Genomic DNA, 21,272 nt, shown 5'->3' with positions numbered 1-21,272 from the left:
CAGAGAACATCACAGGCCTTGAAGAGACCCCCACAAATATCATCCAGACTGACTCTCCAGCCCTATAGTAATCCTTTTAGTGTTCCCTCTTTGGTAAGGTAAAGACTTGGTGAACCTTATGGCCCCTTTCCCTGTACAAATAGTATTAGTGTGAAAAGATTTAAGCTCCAGATCATGTGGGCAGAAAAGAAACCATGGTTTCCTCCCATCACCACCAGCAACTGCAAAGTTGTTTCCTCTTTTTCCTAACCTCTCAAAGCAGACTACTCTAGCAATTTCCTGTCTCTGCGTGAGAAATGGTTCTCATTAGAGCACATTGTCTTCTGAGGCTGAAGTGTCTAAAGTAACTAAAACAAAGCAGCAGAGCAGGTCACAACTGAAGTAAGGTAAGTCCTAATTCTTACAAAATCCTAACAGACTCTCTTATATTGGTACGAAATATGGTCTGCTGAGTGGTTTTAATTAGAAATACAGGTTTCAGGCTAGGTATAAAGGCTGAAACTACGAGATCTGTTCGAGATCATCAAACAGCAGTGCCATCTTGGGCCTTTGACTGTGGGTGCCCGGGACTGTGGGTGCCATACAGCGTGCATGGCCCTGACACTGAAATTTATGGGTGCCCAGCACTTTCATGGGGAATTTTGTGCGTGTTTGGGCACGCAGCGCCCCAGGGATTTGGCATCTATGTCATCAAACTAAGGGTGACACAAGAGGTTTCCTCTTGACAGACAATGACATAAACTGTTTCAAAATACATTGACCTGTAACTTCTAAAAACTATATACAAACAAAGATCAGTAATGTTTTTCTGGCCCAGGCTTTGGAGCATTGTGTGGATAGATTGGCCAACAGCCGGCAGTGAATGTAACACAAGGCGCACCCTTGGCTTTCTTTTCTTTTTCCCCCCTCCCTGTGACCTGTGTTGATGTGGGTGGGTGAACACCTGCTCCACGGTCCCTTTTACAATCAAGAAGTATATAAATTTTATGAAATAAAAAAATAAATAAATTGTTGGATCCCTCCACTAAACTGTTTCGGAAGCCAGTGGAGGGCAGCTAGCATCTAAGGTAAAGTAAAGGTACCCCTGCCCGTACGGGCCAGTCTTGCCAGACTCTAGGGTTGTGCGCCCATCTCACTTAAGAGGCTGGGAGCCAGCGCTGTCCAGAGACACTTCCGGGTCACGTGGCCAGCGTGACAAGCTGCATCTGGCGAGCCAGCACAGCACATGGAACGCCGTTTACCTTCCCGCTAGTAAGCGGTCCCTATTTATCTACTTGCACCCAATGGTGCTTTCGAACTGCTAGGTTGGCAGGCGCTGGGACCGAGCGCAGGGATAAAGCATCTAAGGGGGAGATTAATAAAGAACAGCTTTGTAAAAGGTTGCGGCCATGTGCTTCAATTGTCCAATTGCCAGTGTGCTGTAGTGGTTAAGAACGGTGGACTCGTAATCTGGTGAACCGGGTTCGCGTCTCTGCTCCTCCACATGCAGCTGCTGGGTGACCTTGGGCTAGTCACACTTCTCTGAAGTCTCTCAGCCCCACTCACCTCACGGAGTGTTTGTTGTGGGGGAGGAAGAGAAAGGAGAATGTTAGCTGCTTTGAGACTCCTTCGGGTAGTGATAAAGCGGGATATCAAACCCAAACTCTTCTTCTTTTTCCCCTTTCTGGAATCTGTCCCTGGTAAATCTCCGTCCTCTCTTTCAGAAAATGCCTTTGTCCTTAGTGTGTGCATGCAAGCGTGCACTCACACACAAGTGCAACAAGAGTTCTCAATCGTCCCCTTTATCTCTGAGTGCATTCAAATACCACTGTATTGGCAGAGAGAGAGAGAGAGAGTGCTTCTACAGATAGGAAATGTTGCTGAATGTTCTCTGAGTTCCAGGTATTCTGCAATAGAGTGATGGCCATCAACACGGACAGCTTTCAAAGAAGATAGCTCAGTCAGTAGAGCATGAGACTCTTAATCTCATGCAATGTGCAGTAGAGGGGGATAAATTAAAACACCATGGGAAATGGGGTGGGAAGTCAAGCAAAGACAAAATTGTTATTTATTGAAGTATATATGTTAATTGTTTGAAAATTCAATTAAAAATTGTTATAAAAAGAGACCCTTAATCTCAGCGTCGTGGGTTTGAGCCCCATGTTGACCAAAAAATTCCTGCATTGCAGGGGGTTGGACTAGATGACCCTTATGGTCCTTTCCAACTCTACAATTCTGAGTATATGAGTTTATGGATTTGACAAATTCATGGAGGATAAGGCTATCACTGATGGGCATATTCATCCTCCTTCGAATACCAGTTGATGGGAATCACAAGTGAGTAAAGTCTTGTTGCACTCAAGCCCTGCTTTCAGGGCTCCCATAAGCATCGGATTTGCCACTGTGAGAAAAGGATGTTGAACTCGATGGGCCATTGGCCTGAACAAGGAGGCTCTCCTTGTGTACTTCGGCAAACGTACCCCTATTCTAAGCTCAATTTTATGACTGAAGTCTTAAACACATTTAGTGGGATTTTCTTCTAAATACACCTGTTTAGAATTCAGTGGCATAGCACAGGTGCAAAATTGTTAGGGGCACAAAAATTTCAACACCTGGTGCCACCTCAATACAGCTGTGGGTTTCCGTTGCTGGGCTCCATTGAAAATGGCTTCTCCGTATGAACCAGGAAGTGACCTTTCCAGACTACAGAATGACTCTTCTTTTCTTATTTCTGTGGCTGTGATCTCCTGGGTGATGCGGATGCCATTAGGCAGTTGAATGTGCACGAGTACTTGATCTGCTTCCCTCCCACCCCTTCACGCGGTCCTGGGCACTGACAACCCACGTTACACCACTGTTAGAGTGGCTCTCTGTAATGGCCAGTTAACTAATACCCCCTGCTTCAGAAGCCTGCAATAATATTTGTGTGTGTGTGTGTGTGTGTGTGTGTGTGTGTGTGTGTGTCCTGGAAAACAACTTGACAAGTGCAATTATTATGAACCAGTTTATAACTCTAAAAAAACCTCCAGGGTTCTATCCTGTGCTAGTCCTGCTCAGAACAGACCCGCTGAAGTTAATGGACCTGAATAATTAAGGTTTGTGCCTTTCCATGGGTCTACTCTGAGTAGGACTAGCAATTTCAGAGCTGCTTCCAAACAAAAGTATTTCTGCACTTTGAGAGTGCAATTGTTGCAAAGGTATCAGCAGGAACCCAGTTCTGGGCACCACAGTTCAAGAAGGACACTGACAAACTGGAACGTGTCCAGAGGAGGGCAACCAAAATGGTCAAAGGTCTGGAAACGATGCCTTATGAGGAACGGCTAAGGGAGCTGGGCATGTTTAGCCTGGAGAAGAGGAGGTTAAGGGGTGATATGATAGCCATGTTCAAATATATAAAAGGATGTCACATAGAGGAGGGAGAAAGGTTGTTTTCTGCTGCTCCAGAGAAGCGGACACGGAGCAATGGATCCAAACTACAAGAAAGAAGATTCCACCTAAACATTAGGAAGAACTTCCTGACAGTAAGAGCTGTTCGACAGTGGAATTTTCTGCCAAGGAGTGTGGTGGAGTCTCCTACTTTGGAGGTCTTTAAGCAGAGGCTTGACAACCATATGTCAGGAGTGCTCTGACTGTGTTTCCTGCTTGGCAGGGGGTTGGACTCGATGGCCCTTGTGGTCTCTTCCAACTCTGTGATTCTATGATTCTAACCCAGACAAATTCTTCTTGCTGGCTGCTCCCAGACTTTGGAACTCCCTTCCTAAAAAAGTTAGACCGGCTCCCTCCTTTCTGTCCTTCTGTCCTTTTCTATTTCAAAAGGCCTTTGTGATCTGATTGTTTTAAAGGAAAAGGCTGATGCTGTGGGGGTTTTATTGTTATTGTCTTTGTTTTTAATGGATCTTTGTTTATTATTTTAATTCTATTAGTGTTTAACTACTGTAGCACCCTGCTTGTGGTTAACGCTTAGCTGGAATGAAATATTCAACGCAGCAATAGAGAAATTAAAATAATTATTTATTTGTCAGACAAATAAATGAGAGGCACAGTGGTATATGGTTACCAAGCTCTGGCCTGGCCTCCTGCCATTATGGCCAGCCCTTATATTCCCTTAATCCAGCCCCCTTTGCTCCTCCTGTGGCTGCCTCTGTCCAATCAGCCTGGTTGGATTTCCTATTGGCTGATTGCTAGAACCAATCACAAAAAGATACACCCATATCCTTCTGTCCTTATATGGAACACAAAGAGCTATATATTGTTACATCTATAAATGACAAATAAGTAGTAATATATCTTACATGTGTCTCAACAAGGAATCTTAATTACCAGCTCACCTCTTGCCCTCCTTGCCCTATTGCCTTCTAAAACAAATGGTTAATCTTAAATTTTTATCTTAAACATATGTCAAGGATCTTGAGTTTCACATCAACATTGAAAGATCTCCTTCATTTGAAGGTTTCCAAACAAATGTCTGACAGCCATATATCAGGACCGCCCGGATGGCGTCTTCCTGTCTGGCAGGAGGGCTAGGCTGGTGGCTGACTTAATTTCAAGATAAATACAACTCTTCTAGCATTTCTTAAATCCTTTGCATAATTACATTTAAGCCAATATATTTAATACACAACACAAGTAGCCTCTTAAAAAGAATAAGGCCTTTGTAAAGTAGAAGTAGAAAAGGGAACTCAGTAAAAAAGGAACACAGTTTAAAACAGTTTCAGAAGAAACCTCTTCAGTTTGCATCCCCCCCTTCTCCAGCTGCTTCAGCCAGCTGCTTTTCCCATTATCTCTTCCCAACATTTATTGCCCTTAAACTCTCTCAGTTTAAGAAAGAAACAGCTTTAAAAGACTTCCCAAAATTTCTGCCAGCTAAATGCTTCTCCATTTGGTCTTGGCCTTTTTAACCTTGGAAAGAAGATCTAGCTCATTTTACTGGGAGGCACATTGGCATTATTTTATTATTTACCAACTATTAATTATGTTTATCTCTGCCTTTTTTATCTTCTATAACATGTAGGGTCAGTGTCCTTACTCAGTCTGTAATTTCAGCTTTTACGACTTTGAGAATTGTTTTCTGCTATCAATCAAGGGGCCCCTTGTCTAGGAAGAAAACACTGTCAGTGTTTTCTTAAGCAGCTAGCCTTCTTGCCTGGCATGAAACTTTTAAAAATCTAAGCCCTCTTTAATATACAAGCCCTGATCAAACATTAATAAAATGCAGGCTTATGCCTGATGCCTCATTCCCCCCTTTCAAGCTCAAGGACCTTCGTCCCAAGTGTCCTTGATAGCTTGACCTTCATCATATTCCTGAGGTAAAGCTCTGTATAGGGCCATGATATGAGGTAGAGTTTCATTTGAAACCATCTTGCTAATTGTACTTCTAAAACATGAAATGATACATGGCATCATACATAAAACCATTACCACTACTGTCAAGAAAAACAAGCAAGACAATAATATCCCTTTGAGTCCTGTGACATTAGGTAACCAATTGGTGAGCCATCCCATATCCCATCCTTCCCATGTTTGTACTGGGACATGTGCTATATTCTCCATCTTTGTGGCCAACACACGGATTGCCTCACCATTATCTGAAATGTTAAAGCAACAGGCATTCCCTGTCAAGTTCAAGACTCCACATAGGCCTCCCTGCTTGGCAAGTACATAATCCATTCCCATTTTCAGCTGCAAAATGGCGGCTCTACTTTCATCCAACTGTTGTGCAATAAGTCTCAAACTCTGGGCCGTTGCATTGGTTACAAGTTCCACTACTGCTTGCAATCGAATTATTCTGTTTAGATTATAAATAGGATCCCGTGCCCCTTGTATGAGCTCACCAGGATTCCAGGAGGCAGGATCATAATAGGCTATAATGCGCTCTGGTGGCCAATCATCAGTACCGCTCCAACTTTGGGTACTTCCTCCTGCTATATGAGAAATATCAGCGTTTCTTCGTGTACGCTTGGCCAAATTAGTAGGCATAATCCACATTGGTGGTAATACCCATCCCAGGAAACAAGTCCCACTCCATTTGGAGGGGAGTTTCTTGTATGCCCATTCTCCACATATCCACCACAACCATCGGGTCTGAGGTTTTTGGTACGTGGAGTACAGAAGGCGAAATATCAGAAGAGGTAGAGAGTTCACAGTGCAGTATGTTAGATTGCCTTTTTCTGTCACAGTTATGTTCCATACCACTTTCCATGCATGAATAAAAGGAGGTGCACAGGGCAAGGCATTCCGAGTTCGATAGGTAGTATCGTGTGCCCAGGTATTCTTAATATTATCCCAAGTATAGTGACAATGAGAAGAGCCTATCATGGTAGAATCAGCTGCATCTGATGATTTATGTACACAGAATTCCCCTTGTACAGGTATAACTCGTAATGGTTTAGTTGAGTTCCATCCGGGGAAATTCTGTACTTCTGTTTGGTGTGGTATTTCGCTTACCATACCAATGGCATCTAATGGTATCGGTAATAAGGGCATACCTCCCTCTGAATCATCTGGCCCAAGAGAGCAAACAAGGCAATTGGTCCTATTTGCAACATTGGCTACCATTTCAGCTAAACCTACCCACATATTGTGGTCATGGCGGAATCCATATTTAGTCAATTTGGCCAGATTCAAGGACCCTTCCCCTTCCCAAGGGATCAGGATTAATAATAGAATCATGTTGATGTCTAGCATATGCATTCCTTCCACAAAAGATTACCTTATAGTGATAGCAAATAAATATTAGTCCCAATATAATTCCCCCAGTGACAGGAATGGGGAACCACCAAGACCAAAACATATATCCCGAGGATCCCCAATGAGTAATATCTCTGATAATTGTTCCACAAGGGGGGTGGGCAGTCAATTAATTGTATAAGAGAATCTTTCCTTTCACAATCGCTGGTTCAGATGCTCCTCAAGCTTCAGGCGTGCGCAGGTCAGCCAGCTTCCAGGTTGTGGCTGCAGCAGGCCGGTCGTCTAATGTTGCCCGTGACCTAGCCCGTTCCCGGTAGGGCTAGATACAGGGGTTTTTGCAGAGAGTCAGTTTAAGAGGATTAGAGGGGTCACCTTTGCACGTCCAACTGCCTTCGGACTTCTTCAAACGGGAGTGATGAATCCAGGGGGTCACCTCAGCTACCTTCACCGCTGTTGGAGTAGAGAGCAAGACGGTGTAAGGTCCACGCCACTTAGGTGCAAGTGGATCACGTTTCCACTCTTTCACCCATACGCTATCGCCAGCCTGGAACTGATGAATCGGCTCGGCAATGCTGCACGGCGTGCGCTCGAGGGCCCACCTGTTAAGAGAAACAAAAACACGGGAGAGAGATTGCACTTGTCCCTGTGTCACATGGTCTCCTATTTGTTTAAGATCAGCTGGAATATCCTGAACAAAGGAGGGCGGTCTCCCATACAGGAGCTCAAAAGGTGACAACTTAAGTCTTTTTGTGGGTGCACACCGAACACGAAACAGTGTTATGGGTAACACATCTACCCATCCCAATCCCGTTTCCTGGGTTAATTTTGCCAATTGGGTTTTCAGAGTCCGATTCATTCTTTCAGTTTTCCCTGAACTCTGAGGCCTATAGGCTGCATGCAGTCTCCATTTCACTTGTAGGACTCGACATACTTCTTGTACTACTTGATCAATGAACGCTGGCCCATTATCACTTCCAATGCATCTAGGTAATCCAAACCTCGGGATCAATTCAGTGAGGAGTCTCTTAGTTACCTCTCGTGCCTTTTCAGTTCGGGTGGGAAAAGCTTCAACCCATCCGGTAAGAGTATCTACAAACACAAGGAGATACTTGAATCCCTTAGAAGGGACCAGCTCTGTGAAGTCCACAATTAGGCTTTCCATGGGGACATATCCCACATGTTGGATTCCAGGAGGTTGTACCGGTCCCTGCCTGGGATTGTTTTTAGCACAAAGAACACATTTCTGTGAAATGCAAGTTGCTAATTGTGATAGATTAATAATATACAACTTCCGACTGAGACTCTCTCTGGTTGCAGTACCGCCAAGGTGAGTAGATTCATGATAATTTCTTACAATTGTGCCTGCTAGATGATGAGGTACATAAATCCTATTGTCTGGCAGGATCATCCAACCGTCCTTCACAACTGCTCCTTCCTGTTCAGCCCACTTCCTCTCTTCTGGGGTATAGTGAGGTTTAACTTCTTCTGGAACTACCTCTGGTATGAGGGCTGCTATAAATCCTCCCACAGGCTTTTGGGCTGCCTCTCGGGCTGCTTTGTCAGCAGCATGATTTCCTCTGGTTATTGGATCCCTTCCTCGTCCATGACCTTTGCAGTGCATTACAGCAATCTGTTCTGGAGCCCATACTGCTTCTAACAGGATTTCTACTTCAGGTCCATATTTCAAGGCCTTCCCGTGGGCTCCTATTAGACCTCTTTCTTTCCATAGAGCTCCATGTGCATGCAGGGTTAAGAAGGCATATTTAGAATCAGTATAGATGTTTGCCTTACATCCGGCTGCCAATTGCAGAGCTCTAGTTAAACCTATAAGTTCAGCTTTTTGTGCTGAGGTGCCAGCAGGCAAAGCTTCAGCTTCCACAACTTCCTCATTGGTGACCACAGCATATCCTGCTCGTCTGGCACCTTCATGCAGGTAACTGCTACCATCAGTATAATACACAACATCTGGATTTTTCAATGGTTCATCTTTCAGATCGGGTCTACTGGAATAAACTTCATCCATTATTTGGAGACAATCATGTGATTCTTCATCATCTACCTCTGGTAGGGGCAGCAAAGTCGCTGGATTGAGCATATTCACTACTCGTAGATGAATCCTGGGATTTTCACACAATAGGCCTTGGTACCTAGCCATCCTTGGGTTCGTTAGCCAATAACTACCCTTATATTCCATGAGTGTCAGAACAGCATGAGGTACATTCACATACATTGTCTGGCCGAAGGTAAATTTATCAGCTTCTTTGACAAGGCTTGCAGTGGCCGCTACTGCCCTTAGGCATGGAGGCCATCCTTTTGCTACTGAGTCCAATTGTTTTGACAAATAAGCTACTGGACGGTTCCAACTTCCTAATCTCTGGGTCAGGACTGCCGCTGCAATCCCATTCTGTTCATGTACATACAGCTGAAAGGGTTTTTCCGAATTAGGCAGTCCAAGGGCTGGGGCCTCCATAAGTCGTTGTTTGATAACTAAAAAGGCTTGTTGCTGCTCAGGTCCCCATACGAATGGGTCCTTTTCTGCACCTCGAGTGCTTTCATGTAAGGGTTTGGCCAGACTGCTGAAATCAGGTATCCATAGTCTACAAAACCCTGCTGTTCCCAGGAATCCTCTGAGTTGTTTCCTTGTGGTAGGTTCCTTGATAAGGCAAATAGCTTCTTTCCTCTCTGGCCTCAATGCTCGTTGTTGGTGTGAGATGTCAAAGCCCAAATATTTGACCTTTTCTAAACATAACTGTGCCTTTTTCTGGGAAACTCGGTAGCCAGCTTCCCAGAGCAAGTGGAGCAGTTCCTCTGTACCTTCTTTACAGGTCTCAAAATCCTTTGCTGCTAGTATAAGGTCATCTACATATTGCAGAACCACCTTTTCTCCAGGTATTGAGGGGTAACTTGTTAGATCCTTCGCCAAGGCAGTGCCAAATAAAGTTGGGGAATTTTTGAATCCCTGAGGCAATCTTGTCCAGGTTAGCTGGCCTTTTGTTCCTGTCAAAGGGTCTTCCCACTGGAAGGCAAATATAGGTTGGCTCTGTGGTGCCAGCCGGCAACAGAAGAATGCATCTTGCAAGTCCAATACAGTAAAAAATGTTGCTTCTGGTGGGATCAAACTCAGCAGGGTGTATGGGTTTGGTACATTTGGGTGCAAGGTCTCGATAGCCTGGTTTACGAGCCTCAAGTCCTGCACTGGCCTGTATTCATCTGTCCCAGGTTTTCGAACAGGCAAAAGGGGTGTGTTCCATTCTGATTGGCAGGGCTTAAGCAGACCATATTTTAATAGGCGGTCCAAATGTTTCTGGATGCCCTCTGCTGCTCGCCGGGGTAAAGGATATTGCTTTACAGATACAGGGGTAGCCATAGGTTTTAAGGTTACTACAATTGGAGCTATATTCTTGGCCATTCCTGGTGGGCTATTTTCGGCCCATACTCCTGGTGGCACCTGTAGAGTTTGGAGGAGCTTGTTTAACTCTGTATCCAATGTGGGTTGGACTTGCAGGGCTGACATTAGGCGCCATGATTGTTCCTTAGGTACTGAGAGGGAAATTATTCCTGCTGCCTTTGATGGCAGTTTCATTTCTGGACCTCGAGGAGTGAAGGTGATTTGGGCCTGCAATTTGGACAGCATATCTCTACCTAAGAGAGGTATTGGACACTCAGGTATATACAAAAACTGATGGGTTAAACGATGTCCCCCAATCTGGCATTCCAAAGGTTGGAGGAAAGACCTCTTAGCTGACTGACCAGTGGCACTTTTAATGACTACACTTTTGGATGCCTTTTTCTGCAATAGTTCTGGGAGTACTGAGTATTCAGCCCCAGTATCAATCATAAAGTCTATTAAATGGCTTCCTAATTGAATCGTGACCGTGGGCTCCTGGAAGCCTAACTTTATGGAGTCCGGTCTTTCCTAGTCTTGGGTAAAATCCTCCTCTGCCAGTCCAATGACATTGTCCCTACTCCGTCCTTGTCCAGGTCTCTGATATCTTCCATCTCGGATCATTCCCCGTCCCCGTCCCTGGTTTCTTGGGCCGGAGCCTGGGCCTGGGCCTGGGCCTGGGCGTACTTCTTCCAACCTCAGAGGTTCAGGACATTCCCGCTTCCAATGACCCTCCTTCTTGCAATTCGCACATTGATTCCTTCCCAGTGGTGGATTCCTTCCCCGCCCTCTTCCTCCATTTAAGGGGCGGTAGTCTTGCTTCACTGCTGTGGCTAGCATTACCATCTTTTCCTTCTGCCACTTCTTCTTCTCTTGTTTCTCAGCCTCATCCCTATTCCGATAAACTCGGCGTGCAATGGCCATAATTTGGCTCATCAGCATCCCTTCCCATCCTTCTGATTTCTGAATTTTCTTACGAATGTCAGAAGCGCACTGGGCCACAAATGTAGCAGTAATCATTCTGCTGTTTTCAGGGGCTTCAGGGTCAAAAGGAGTCCATATACGATAGGCTTCTTGCAGCCTCTCTAAAAAGTCTCCTGGACTCTCATTTGGTTTCTGTTCTACTTCTGAGACTTTAGACATATTAGTGGGCTTCTGGCATGCCCTGCGGATACCTTGCACAAGCGTCTGGCGATAGGTGGTAAGTCTGGCCAGGTGAATTACATTGTTTGGATCCCAATTAGGATCTTCCAAGGGAAAGTTGTCTTGGAGATGACGGTCAATATTAAAAATATTTCCCACTCTGGCCTGCTCACGCAAATATATCTGTGCCTTTTCAATTATGTCTCTCCTTTCCTCAGTGGTGAACAGAGTATTCAGGAGCTGGCAGCAATCTGTCCAAGTAGGACTATGAGTATTTATTATTGAAGTCACCAAGTCCATCATAGCCTGAGGTTTTTCTGCGAAAGATGGGGTGTGTGTTTTCCAATTCATCAGATCCGTAGTTGTGAATGGAATGTACTGGAGGGTCGAAGTTCGAGGTGGCCGTGGTCCGAGTTGCCCGTTAACCAGCACAGGCTCCTCAAGTGCATCAAATACTCTTCTGAGAGGGGCTAGTACGTGATCTTTCTCTTCGCTTTGCTCTAGGGGCCTCAAATCATAGGGGATGGTATTTGTCCCAAGGCGTTCTTTTAGCAGCTTTATACGCCTGGCTGTATTGCTTGCTGACCGATTAAGGTCTCCCTGTAACTTCTGTAATAATTCTCTAGGACTTGGATGTACAGGGGTTTGGGGTAGGCAATCAGTTGTTCCACTAAAAGAGACTGTAGATGGAGTTCTACTGGGACTCACAGATGGAATAACCGCTTCTGCTTGGGCTTTATTATAGGACTCCAATGCCTCCTGAAGATATTTTTCATAATCTATCAAGGAATCAAGTTCTGTGACTCCAGCCCCATTATTCATTCCACTTTCTTGCTTTGGGGTTACAACTGGTGGAGTGTTTGGATTAGGCTCCCTTCGATGTGGAGCATAAGGTGGAGGTGGAAGCAGCTCTTCCTCTGGTCCCTCAAAAATGGGTTTGAGTTTATTTGGCAAGATTCCTTTCCTAGCTTCGGCTTTTACAGCCAATAATTTGCATCGTTGGACTTTGCATTCCCTTATCCATGGAGGATTTTTATTTAATGTGCTCAGCCAGGAATCTATATATGAAAATTGTTCTGGGCACCCTCCAGTTTCTTTGGCGATGTTAGACCAAAGTTTGCTTACTAAATTTATATCAAAGGTTCCTTGAGATGGCCATTCAGTATTTTGCTTCGGCCACTCTAATTCACATAACGTTCTCAGGCGCTCTGGCGTCATTTTGACTCCATACGCCCCTGAGAAGGCTTTCTTAAAATTATTTAACATACATTCAAGAGGTGTATTTTCCCCTTTTGAACCCCCAACTCCCATTGTATGGCCCTGTGAAGTATCCACTCAGTCACTCACACACACGCTTCGTGGGTTTCCTTGCCTGGTGAAGTCGCCTTACCAGGAACCGAAGTACTGCCCACTCCACACTCAGGTCAGCTACAGATTGCTCTGTACTTTCTCACACATACAATGCGCTAGATACTTCACCACACACTACCTCCCATTCTTCCCTTTTTCCCCACCAGACCACCATCTGATGTACCCAACCACCTAGCGTACTCAGTTCCCACTTACTGAGACGCAGAAGTTTGATCAAGACTTCTCTTCCTCCCAATTAATTGGAGGGCCAAAAATCCCTTTGTGCACTTACCCTTGGTTGGTTCCGTTTCCCCCCGGTCCGTCGCCGCCAGTGAGCAGGGTATCAGACAGACGAGACTTCTGCGTTCCCCCTGGAAAAATTTACCAGTGCGCGCTTGGGTAAGCAGTTTAGAGATCCTCTCTCTTGTACCCTGCCCAATAGGGCGAAGGGGCTGCGTTCCAGCAGACCACTTATCCGAGTCACAGGCGCACCATAAAATGTAGCACCCTGCTTGTGGTTAACGCTTAGCTGGAATGAAATATTCAACGCAGCAATAGAGAAATTAAAATAATTATTTATTTGTCAGACAAATAAATGAGAGGCACAGTGGTATATGGTTACCAAGCTCTGGCCTGGCCTCCTGCCATTATGGCCAGCCCTTATATTCCCTTAATCCAGCCCCCTTTGCTCCTCCTGTGGCTGCCTCTGTCCAATCAGCCTGGTTGGATTTCCTATTGGCTGATTGCTAGAACCAATCACAAAAAGATACACCCATATCCTTCTGTCCTTATATGGAACACAAAGAGCTATATATTGTTACATCTATAAATGACAAATAAGTAGTAATATATCTTACATGTGTCTCAACAAGGAATCTTAATTACCAGCTCACCTCTTGCCCTCCTTGCCCTCCTTGCCCTATTGCCTTCTAAAACGAATGGTTAATCTTAAATTTTTATCTTAAACATATGTCAAGGATCTTGAGTTTCACATCAACATTGAAAGATCTCCTTCATTTGAAGGTTTCCAAACAAATGTCTGACAGCCATATATCAGGACCGCCCGGATGGCGTCTTCCTGTCTGGCAGGAGGGCTAGGCTGGTGGCTGACTTAATTTCAAGATAAATACAACTCTTCTAGCATTTCTTAAATCCTTTGCATAATTACATTTAAGCCAATATATTTAATACACAACACAAGTAGCCTCTTAAAAGGAATAAGGCCTTTGTAAAGTAGAAGTAGAAAAGGGAACTCAGTAAAAAAGGAACACAGTTTAAAACAGTTTCAGAAGAAACCTCTTCAGTTTGCATCCCCCCCCTTCTCCAGCTGCTTCAGCCAGCTGCTTTTCCCATTATCTCTTCCCAACATTTATTGCCCTTAAACTCTCTCAGTTTAAGAAAGAAACAGCTTTAAAAGACTTCCCAAAATTTCTGCCAGCTAAATGCTTCTCCATTTGGTCTTGGCCTTTTTAACCTTGGAAAGAAGATCTAGCTCATTTTACTGGGAGGCACATTGGCATTATTTTATTATTTACCAACTATTAATTATGTTTATCTCTGCCTTTTTTATCTTCTATAACATGTAGGGTCAGTGTCCTTACTCAGTCTGTAATTTCAGCTTTTACGACTTTGAGAATTGTTTTCTGCTATCAATCAAGGGGCCCCTTGTCTAGGAAGAAAACACTGTCAGTGTTTTCTTAAGCAGCTAGCCTTCTTGCCTGGCATGAAACTTTTAAAAATCTAAGCCCTCTTTAATATACAAGCCCTGATCAAACATTAATAAAATGCAGGCTTATGCCTGATGCCTCACTACATTTTAATGATAGTCTTTTCTATGTTTTTAGCTTGTTCTGTTTCATCTGTGTAAGCCGCCTTGAGTCTCAGGCTGGGGAAAAGGCAGGATATAAATAAATATAATAGTCATAATTCTCTTCCTACAGTTATTTTCCCCCAAACACAAATCCATACAGATTAGCTTGGAAAGTGACCTTCCTCCCCCACCCACCCTCCTGCTACTACATTTATTTTAGCAAGTGTGCAGTGTGGATTCTTGAAGGCCAAAGCACTTATTGGCTAGGGTCTACAATGCTGATCAAATGACATATATCCACTCCCATTAATGTCTCACATTACTAGTGTATAGTATGCACCATTGCTCCAGCCCTGCCTCTCTCACACACAGGCTTCTTTGGCTTAGCATGTCGTGCAAACCTTAGATTGTGGTTTAGCACTCTCCAGTCTAGAGATGGGCAAATCTGTCAGTTTCAGTGTCTCTCAGTTCCTCATTCCACCCCCCACGTAAATTTAGTTCTCCGCATTTCTAGCCTCATGAAAATTCAGCAGCATGTTAGTAAGAATTTCTCCTAATACAAATTTTTGCTTGCGATTTTGCCTAATAAACACATTTCTGCAAAGCGTTTTCCTGTTCTATAATTCATTTCTGTATGCTGTTTTCAGGCATATATGCATGTTTATGCACACCTTACTCTAGTACAGTGGTGTCCCGCAAGACGAATGCCTCGCAAGACGGAAAACCCGCTAGACGAAAGGGTTTTACGTTTTTGAGCTGCTTCGCAAGACGATTTTCCCTATGGGCTTGCTTTGCAAGACGAAAACGTCTTGCGAGTGTTCCGATTTTTTTTTCGCTTCCCCCCCCCTTTTTCTAAGCCGCTAATCCGCTAATAGCCTTTTAGCCGCTAATCCGCTAAGCCTTTAATAGCCGCTAATAGCCTTTTAGCCGCTAATCCGCTAAGCCTTTAATAGCCGCTAAACCGCTAATTAATAGCCGCTAATAGAGCTAATCCGCTAAGCCAGTGTTTCCCAACCACTGTTCCGCGGCACACTAGTGTGCCGCGAGATGTTGCCTGGTGTGCCACGGGAAAAATTAAAAAATTCGAAAGATTTTTTTTTTTAAAGTCAACTTTTCGATTGGGGCGCCGTCACTAGATGACCCCTGGGGTTCCCTCCCTCCCTCCCGCTCTGCGCCTCCCTCCTCCTCCTCCTCCTCCTCCGGGGAGGCCCTTCCTGGCTCTCGGCCAAGGCTTGACGGCTGCCACTCACTCACTCACTCGCCCACCCGTCCCTCCATCCCTGCACCCGGCCTATCCCCCTCCGTCCCCGGCGCGGGGGTTGCCGGGATCCGTAGTCCCCTCGCCCTTGGGCTCCGCGCCCGCGCGGGGTGCGCAAACTACGTTTCCCAGCGTGGCCTGGCGGGCCGGGCGTTTTGTTTGAAGCGCTCTTCTCCCGGCCATGGAATGAGCGCGGCGGCGGCCAGGCGGGCAGGGGCTCTTCCGCGCAGACCCCGCGCAGCCTGCCTGCGCCCCCGCGGAGATCGGGCGGCAGGATGGAGCCGGGGATCCCCGCGGAGGCGGAGCGGCGGAGGCTGCCCCCCAGGTAGGGCTGCGTCGGGGGGGGTTTATTTTTGCAATGCTGCATCCGTGCCGGAGGGGACGCATCGGACCGCGGGGAGACCCCTTGGCGGGCGTGCAAGGCAATGCATGCGTGCAGGCGTTGCATGGAGTGCAGTGCAATGCAATGGCAACGCGGCGCCCTGCATGCATGCATGCAACTTCCACCGGCGCTCCGGACTTGGCAGGTGAGGGGGGTCCCCAGTGGGCGGCAGAGAGAGCCGGGAGGGCGAAGGGGAGCCGGGGGGGAGCAGCGCAGCTCCCCGAGCCGAGCCCGGGGGGGAAAACTTCGGCGTCGTTGCGCCGGGTGTTGGAAGCGGAGGCTGGCGGGGGCCCCTCACCTGCAAAACCTGGTCGCCTCTCATATATTTCGTGCATTGCATTCATGGCCCGCTTTCTCCTCCAAGGAGCTCCCGGGGGCGCGCGTGGTTCTCCCCGTGTTATCCTCGCAACAACAGCCCTGTGAGGTGGGTCAGGTGAGTGGCCCAAGGGAGCACCCAGGGATTGTCCTGGCCAGGTGGGGTGATTTGAACCCTGCTCTCTGCCCGGTCTTCGTCCTCATTTAGTCCCCACATGTGCATGACTGTGCATGACTGAGGTTTTCCCCCCTCGTCTTGGCTATGGTGTGAGTCTGTGCTGTTAATTAATGGGGTTCTGCCTTCGGAGAAGATGAGCCAGCCCTCAAGGAGGTGATTATGTAATTTGCTAGCAATTCATGTCCCTCCCGGCGTGACGCTGCGCGCTGACGTCACGGGGCTGTAATGGTGGTGTGCCTCGAGATTTTTTTCATGAAACAAGTGTGCCTTTGCCCAAAAAAGGTTGGGAAACACTGCGCTAAGCCGCTAATAGGGTTGCTTCGCAAGACGAAAAAAACGCTAGACGAAGAGACTCGCGGAACGGATTAATTTCGTCTTGCGAGGCACCACTGTAAATGCATTTCGTTTAGTAAACATTACTTGGCTGGAAAACTGCATTGTAAAATACAGAGAAGTGTGAATTTTGAAGGATGGCTGTGTTTTGCCCATGCCCCTATTTCAGAAGCGTGAATTAGGTTGGTTCACCAGCAAATGCAAATTTCTCCCCCAGCCCAATTCCAAACAATCATGGCTCGTGGTTTGCCCAGATCTAAGATATGAGCTTATCTGGGCAAACCACTTATGAACTTGGGTTTGGACAATATGCTGGGCCAAACTATGGCTTTACCTCAGTGCAACACAGTTGCAGAATGACTAGAGAGGAATAGAGTGCCCTCACTCACTCATTCATACTAAGCCATGTTGTTTCATATTCTGGACTTCTTCTCTGTAGTGTATTTTTGGTGAACTCTTGAATGAATGTCATCTGAATGGAATGTTGTGTTATATAGGAAGACAGAAACTTGCCTTATACTGAAATATAGTGTCCAGATCCAGGGAAATAATAGTCCCACTCTATTCTGCCTTGGTCAGACCACACCTGGAATACTGTGTCCAAGTCTGGGCACCACAATTTAGGAAGGATATTGACAAGCTAGAATGTGTGCCGAGGAGGGCAAGCAAGATGATCAAGGGTCTGGAAATCAAGCTTTATGGTTGAAGGAGCTGGGTATGTTTAGCCTGGAAAAGAGGAGATATGATGTTCATCTTCAAATATCTGAAGAGCTGCCACATGGAAGAGGAAAGAAGCTTGTTTTCTCCTGCTCTGAAGGGTAGGACTTAAACCAACGGCTTCAAGTTACAAGAAAGGAGATTCCAACTAAACATCAGGAAAAACTTTCTGACAGAGCTGTTCGACATGGAAACAATCTCCCTCAGGAGGTTACGGACTCTCCTTCCTTGGAGGTTTTTAGCAGAGGTTAGATGGCCATCTGTCATGGATGCTTCACTTGAGATTCTTGCATTGCAGGGGTTGGACTTGGGGTCCCTTCCAACTCTACAATTCTATGATTCCACAGTAAAGACCAATGCAAAGAATTTATCTACCTTCTCTGTGACCTCTCTGTCCTCCCTCAGGTATTTTAATCCTCCCACATTTTTTCTTTGTCTAGACCTTGTTCCGTCTCATTGGGTGGATTCTTGCTAATGGTGCATTTAAATAAATGTTTGCTTTTCAGAATTTGCTTCACACATTCTTCCTTTGCTTACCTTATCAGAGTTCACTACAGTTTGTGGTCTTTTTATTTTTCTTCTTTCAGCAAGTGATCCTGCAATTTAACTACATTGGCTCCCTTTTTGTACTTCTTTGTAGCTATTCTAATCTGTGCTGTGTTATTTTCTCCCTCAGAGATTGTTCTGGACATGAGCCATTCCTTCTTGATGGTCCTTCATTGCTCAGTTTTCCTTCCTTTCAAAATTTTAAAAGAGGGAAAGAGACCCTAAAGCCACCCAAAATGACAGATGTACAGCAGTACCTTTAATCATCTCCATCCTTTTACTACTGTTTTTTGCTTTGAGCATCATAGACAATTGTCTCGATCAGAGTAACTAAACAAACCATCTAATTGCATCTTTTCTTTCTCTCCTTTGCAGCAAAGAAACAAAAACAAAACACAGTGAATTGCATTTTGGTGAAAGTTGACAATCTGGACCATAAGAACCTATTATCTGCTCTTCTGTGACCCAAAATTGGATTGGGACAACTAGTAATTTTTGGCATCATATCCCTTCCATCTGGAGTGAACTGGTCTTAATGGAAAGAATGGCCTGTAATAAATCATTATGCAATGCAACAACTTGTCTTGTAACTTACGAACTAGATCAACATTTGTTTCCTGTTCTCTACAGCATTTTGATTATTATCAGTATTCCTGCCAACTCTGCATCCCTTTATATATCCTACAGCCAAATAAAGCAAAAAAATGAGTTGGGCATCTATCTTTTAAATTTAGCTTTAGCTGACCTGCTTTACACTTTGACCCTGCCTCTATGGATTTATTATGCTCAGAATGAGGATAACTGGGACCTTTCCCAGCAACTTTGCACTTTTTCTGTTTTCCTTAAGTACTTGAATTATTATACCAGCTCAGCATTTCTCACCTGCATTTCCATTGATAGATACTTGGCTGTAGTCTACCCAATGAGGTTCCATTATTTGCGTACAAGAAGATTTGCCTTGCTTGCCTCTATCTTTGTCTGGGCCTTCGAAATCATGTCAAACTATCAGGTTTTAAAGAACGAAGACATATTTAATGAAACATTTGTATCCACAAACCATACATTTTGTTATGATACATACCCTCTAGTAAACTGGCAGGCCCAATTGAACTTTTACCGTGTGGTTGTGGGGTATACAATCCCACTAGCCATCATGGTCTTCTGCTATCAGAAAATATACCGAGCCGTGAAGCACAATCAAGCAACCCGGAACAGGGACAAGAGGAAAATCAACCACTTATTGCTGAGCATCGTCGTCACTTTCTTTTTGTGCTTCACTCCATATCATGTCGTTCTGTTCATTCGCAGTATCGTTGAGCCATGTGAGTGTGACTGTGGCTGTGGCTGTGACGCTCCCCAGAGGATGTTTATACCTTACAGGATTACAACTGCACTGACGAGTCTGAACTGTATAGCTGACCCAATTCTCTACTGCTTCGTGAGTGAAACTGGAAGAATGGATATTTGGAACATGCTCAAGTGCGGCTCTTCTGAGAGCCAAAGAGATGCACAACTTTCACAAAAGGTTGCCATTTCCAGTAGTTCACAGGAGAAAGCCATGATGGTTCTGAAATCAGAAACTGTGCTATAGAGCAGAGATACAGGAATGGGGGGGGTGTGCTGTGGCCCTCTGTAAGTTGTTGGACTTCAAGTCTCATCGGCCTCTGGCTGTGTGAGTGAAAAGGACCAGCTTTTTTGTGCCTGAAGAAAAGAACAAGGTGGTGTCCTCATCCCAAACCAGAAGCTGACTGGACTCCCAGCTGAATCTTACTTCATCACTGGCATTGGGTCACTGTCTTCCACCACACCTAACAGCAGGGGTATGCACAACTCTGTTCTCCAACATCTTGCCCCAGTATCTAAGGCAGCTGCTTTACGCTTCCCTGGCAAAAGATACTTGGAGTGGGAGTTTGAAATGAATGAAGCTGTAAAGTTTGGCTTCTCTCTCTCCCCGCCCCCTTCACCGTCAAATTCAGTTTGCCATATTTCCACATTGGCATGATTGCTTTTTAAAAAAGTCTGAGTGAAAGTTTAATTTATTATAAAATAAAATGTATTCTGTGCACATGAAGGCTGTTCTAGATCATTCTATTGCTTTCTGTTTTAGTTAGAAACTGCTCTACATTGTACAGTGGATGCTCGGGTTGCGAACGTGATCTGTGTGATGCATGTTCGCAATCCGCAGCAGCACGTCTGCGCACGTGCAGGTTGCGATTCAGCGTTTCTGCGCATGCGCAAAGTGCAATTTAGCACTTCTGCGCATGCGCGACTACCGAAACCCGGAAGTAACCCATTCTGGTACTTCCTGTTTCTGTGGGTCTGTAACCCGAAAAAAATGCATCCTGAAGCATCTGTAACCTGAGGTATGACTGTACGGTCAAAACATCATGGGCCCAGAAAACAGAACCATAAGTGAAAAAGGAAACCTTAAGGGAGGATAAATTAGGGAAGTAGATGCTTAAACTGAACTCTGCTGCTCATAGGCCAAGATGTTGAGAGGGGGCTAAAAATAATGGTATTATTCACTTGATGCAGTAAACCATAGTTATTGATTTATCATGTACACTCCACTCTCAACCACTGATTTCAACACACCAGTGCGCTTCCCTATTAGTGCACAAGAGAAAGAAACCACCATTGATAGCTTGGCATGGCCAAATTCCTGGCTGCCAGGTCAATGGGAAAGATGTCATACAGACAATGCCAGACACATTGAGGCACAAGCAGCTTCAAATCCACATTATGTGGATAAGCCCTTTGACGCCAAAACAAACTGTCTTGTGCTACTTCTGAAACAGCATGGGGGACCGTAGGTGTACAGCTCATAATTTCCTGTGCACTTTATCTAGATGCACCCTGGTGTTATTTTCCTTGATTTTACGTCAGGGCTTTTATCAAGTCATCTTAGCCCATATGTTGCTAGCTAGAAGAACATGCAACGCAGGAAATGGAAAAATAGTAACCTGATACTATCAAGGGCATAGCGACTAACTTTGGTGAAGCCTGCAGCTACCTAGGAAATTCATGAAGCATCCTGTTCTTTGTTATGTATGCAAAATATTGTGAAATCTACATTAATCAGATCTAATAATAGAAGTCTGCTTTGGAGGTTCAAGTTGCTCCAGCTAGGCCGCTTACTTAAGAAATGATATACACATGCAACAGAATTGCTAAGAGTGACAGGGTCTG

The 21,272-nt window shown here is 45.2% G+C and overlaps 1 protein-coding gene across 2 annotated transcripts; it reads left to right on the top strand.

The window, feature by feature from the left end:
* The first annotated feature begins 266 nt into the window (after positions 1-266).
* On the top strand, positions 267-20,154 carry GPR65 (G protein-coupled receptor 65). Of its 2 annotated transcripts, none has more exons than XM_083503286.1 (2): positions 267-386; positions 18,459-20,154. In XM_083503286.1, exon 2 carries the CDS (start codon positions 18,619-18,621, stop codon positions 19,672-19,674), a length of 1,056 nt encoding a protein of 351 aa, XP_083359412.1. In that variant the 5' UTR covers positions 267-386; positions 18,459-18,618; the 3' UTR covers positions 19,675-20,154. The 2 variants fall into 2 exon arrangements, with proteins under 2 accessions (XP_083359412.1, XP_083359413.1); XM_083503287.1 differs by having other exon boundaries at positions 293-381.
* Positions 20,155-21,272: the final 1,118 nt, after the last annotated feature.

This window comes from Podarcis liolepis (genome assembly GCF_965112155.1).
Source record: "Podarcis liolepis genome assembly, chromosome: 1".
NCBI classification, from domain to species: domain Eukaryota; kingdom Metazoa; phylum Chordata; class Lepidosauria; order Squamata; family Lacertidae; genus Podarcis; species Podarcis liolepis.
The sequence above is the reverse complement of the archived record's forward strand: the minus strand, read 5'-3'. Positions and strand labels throughout refer to the sequence as shown.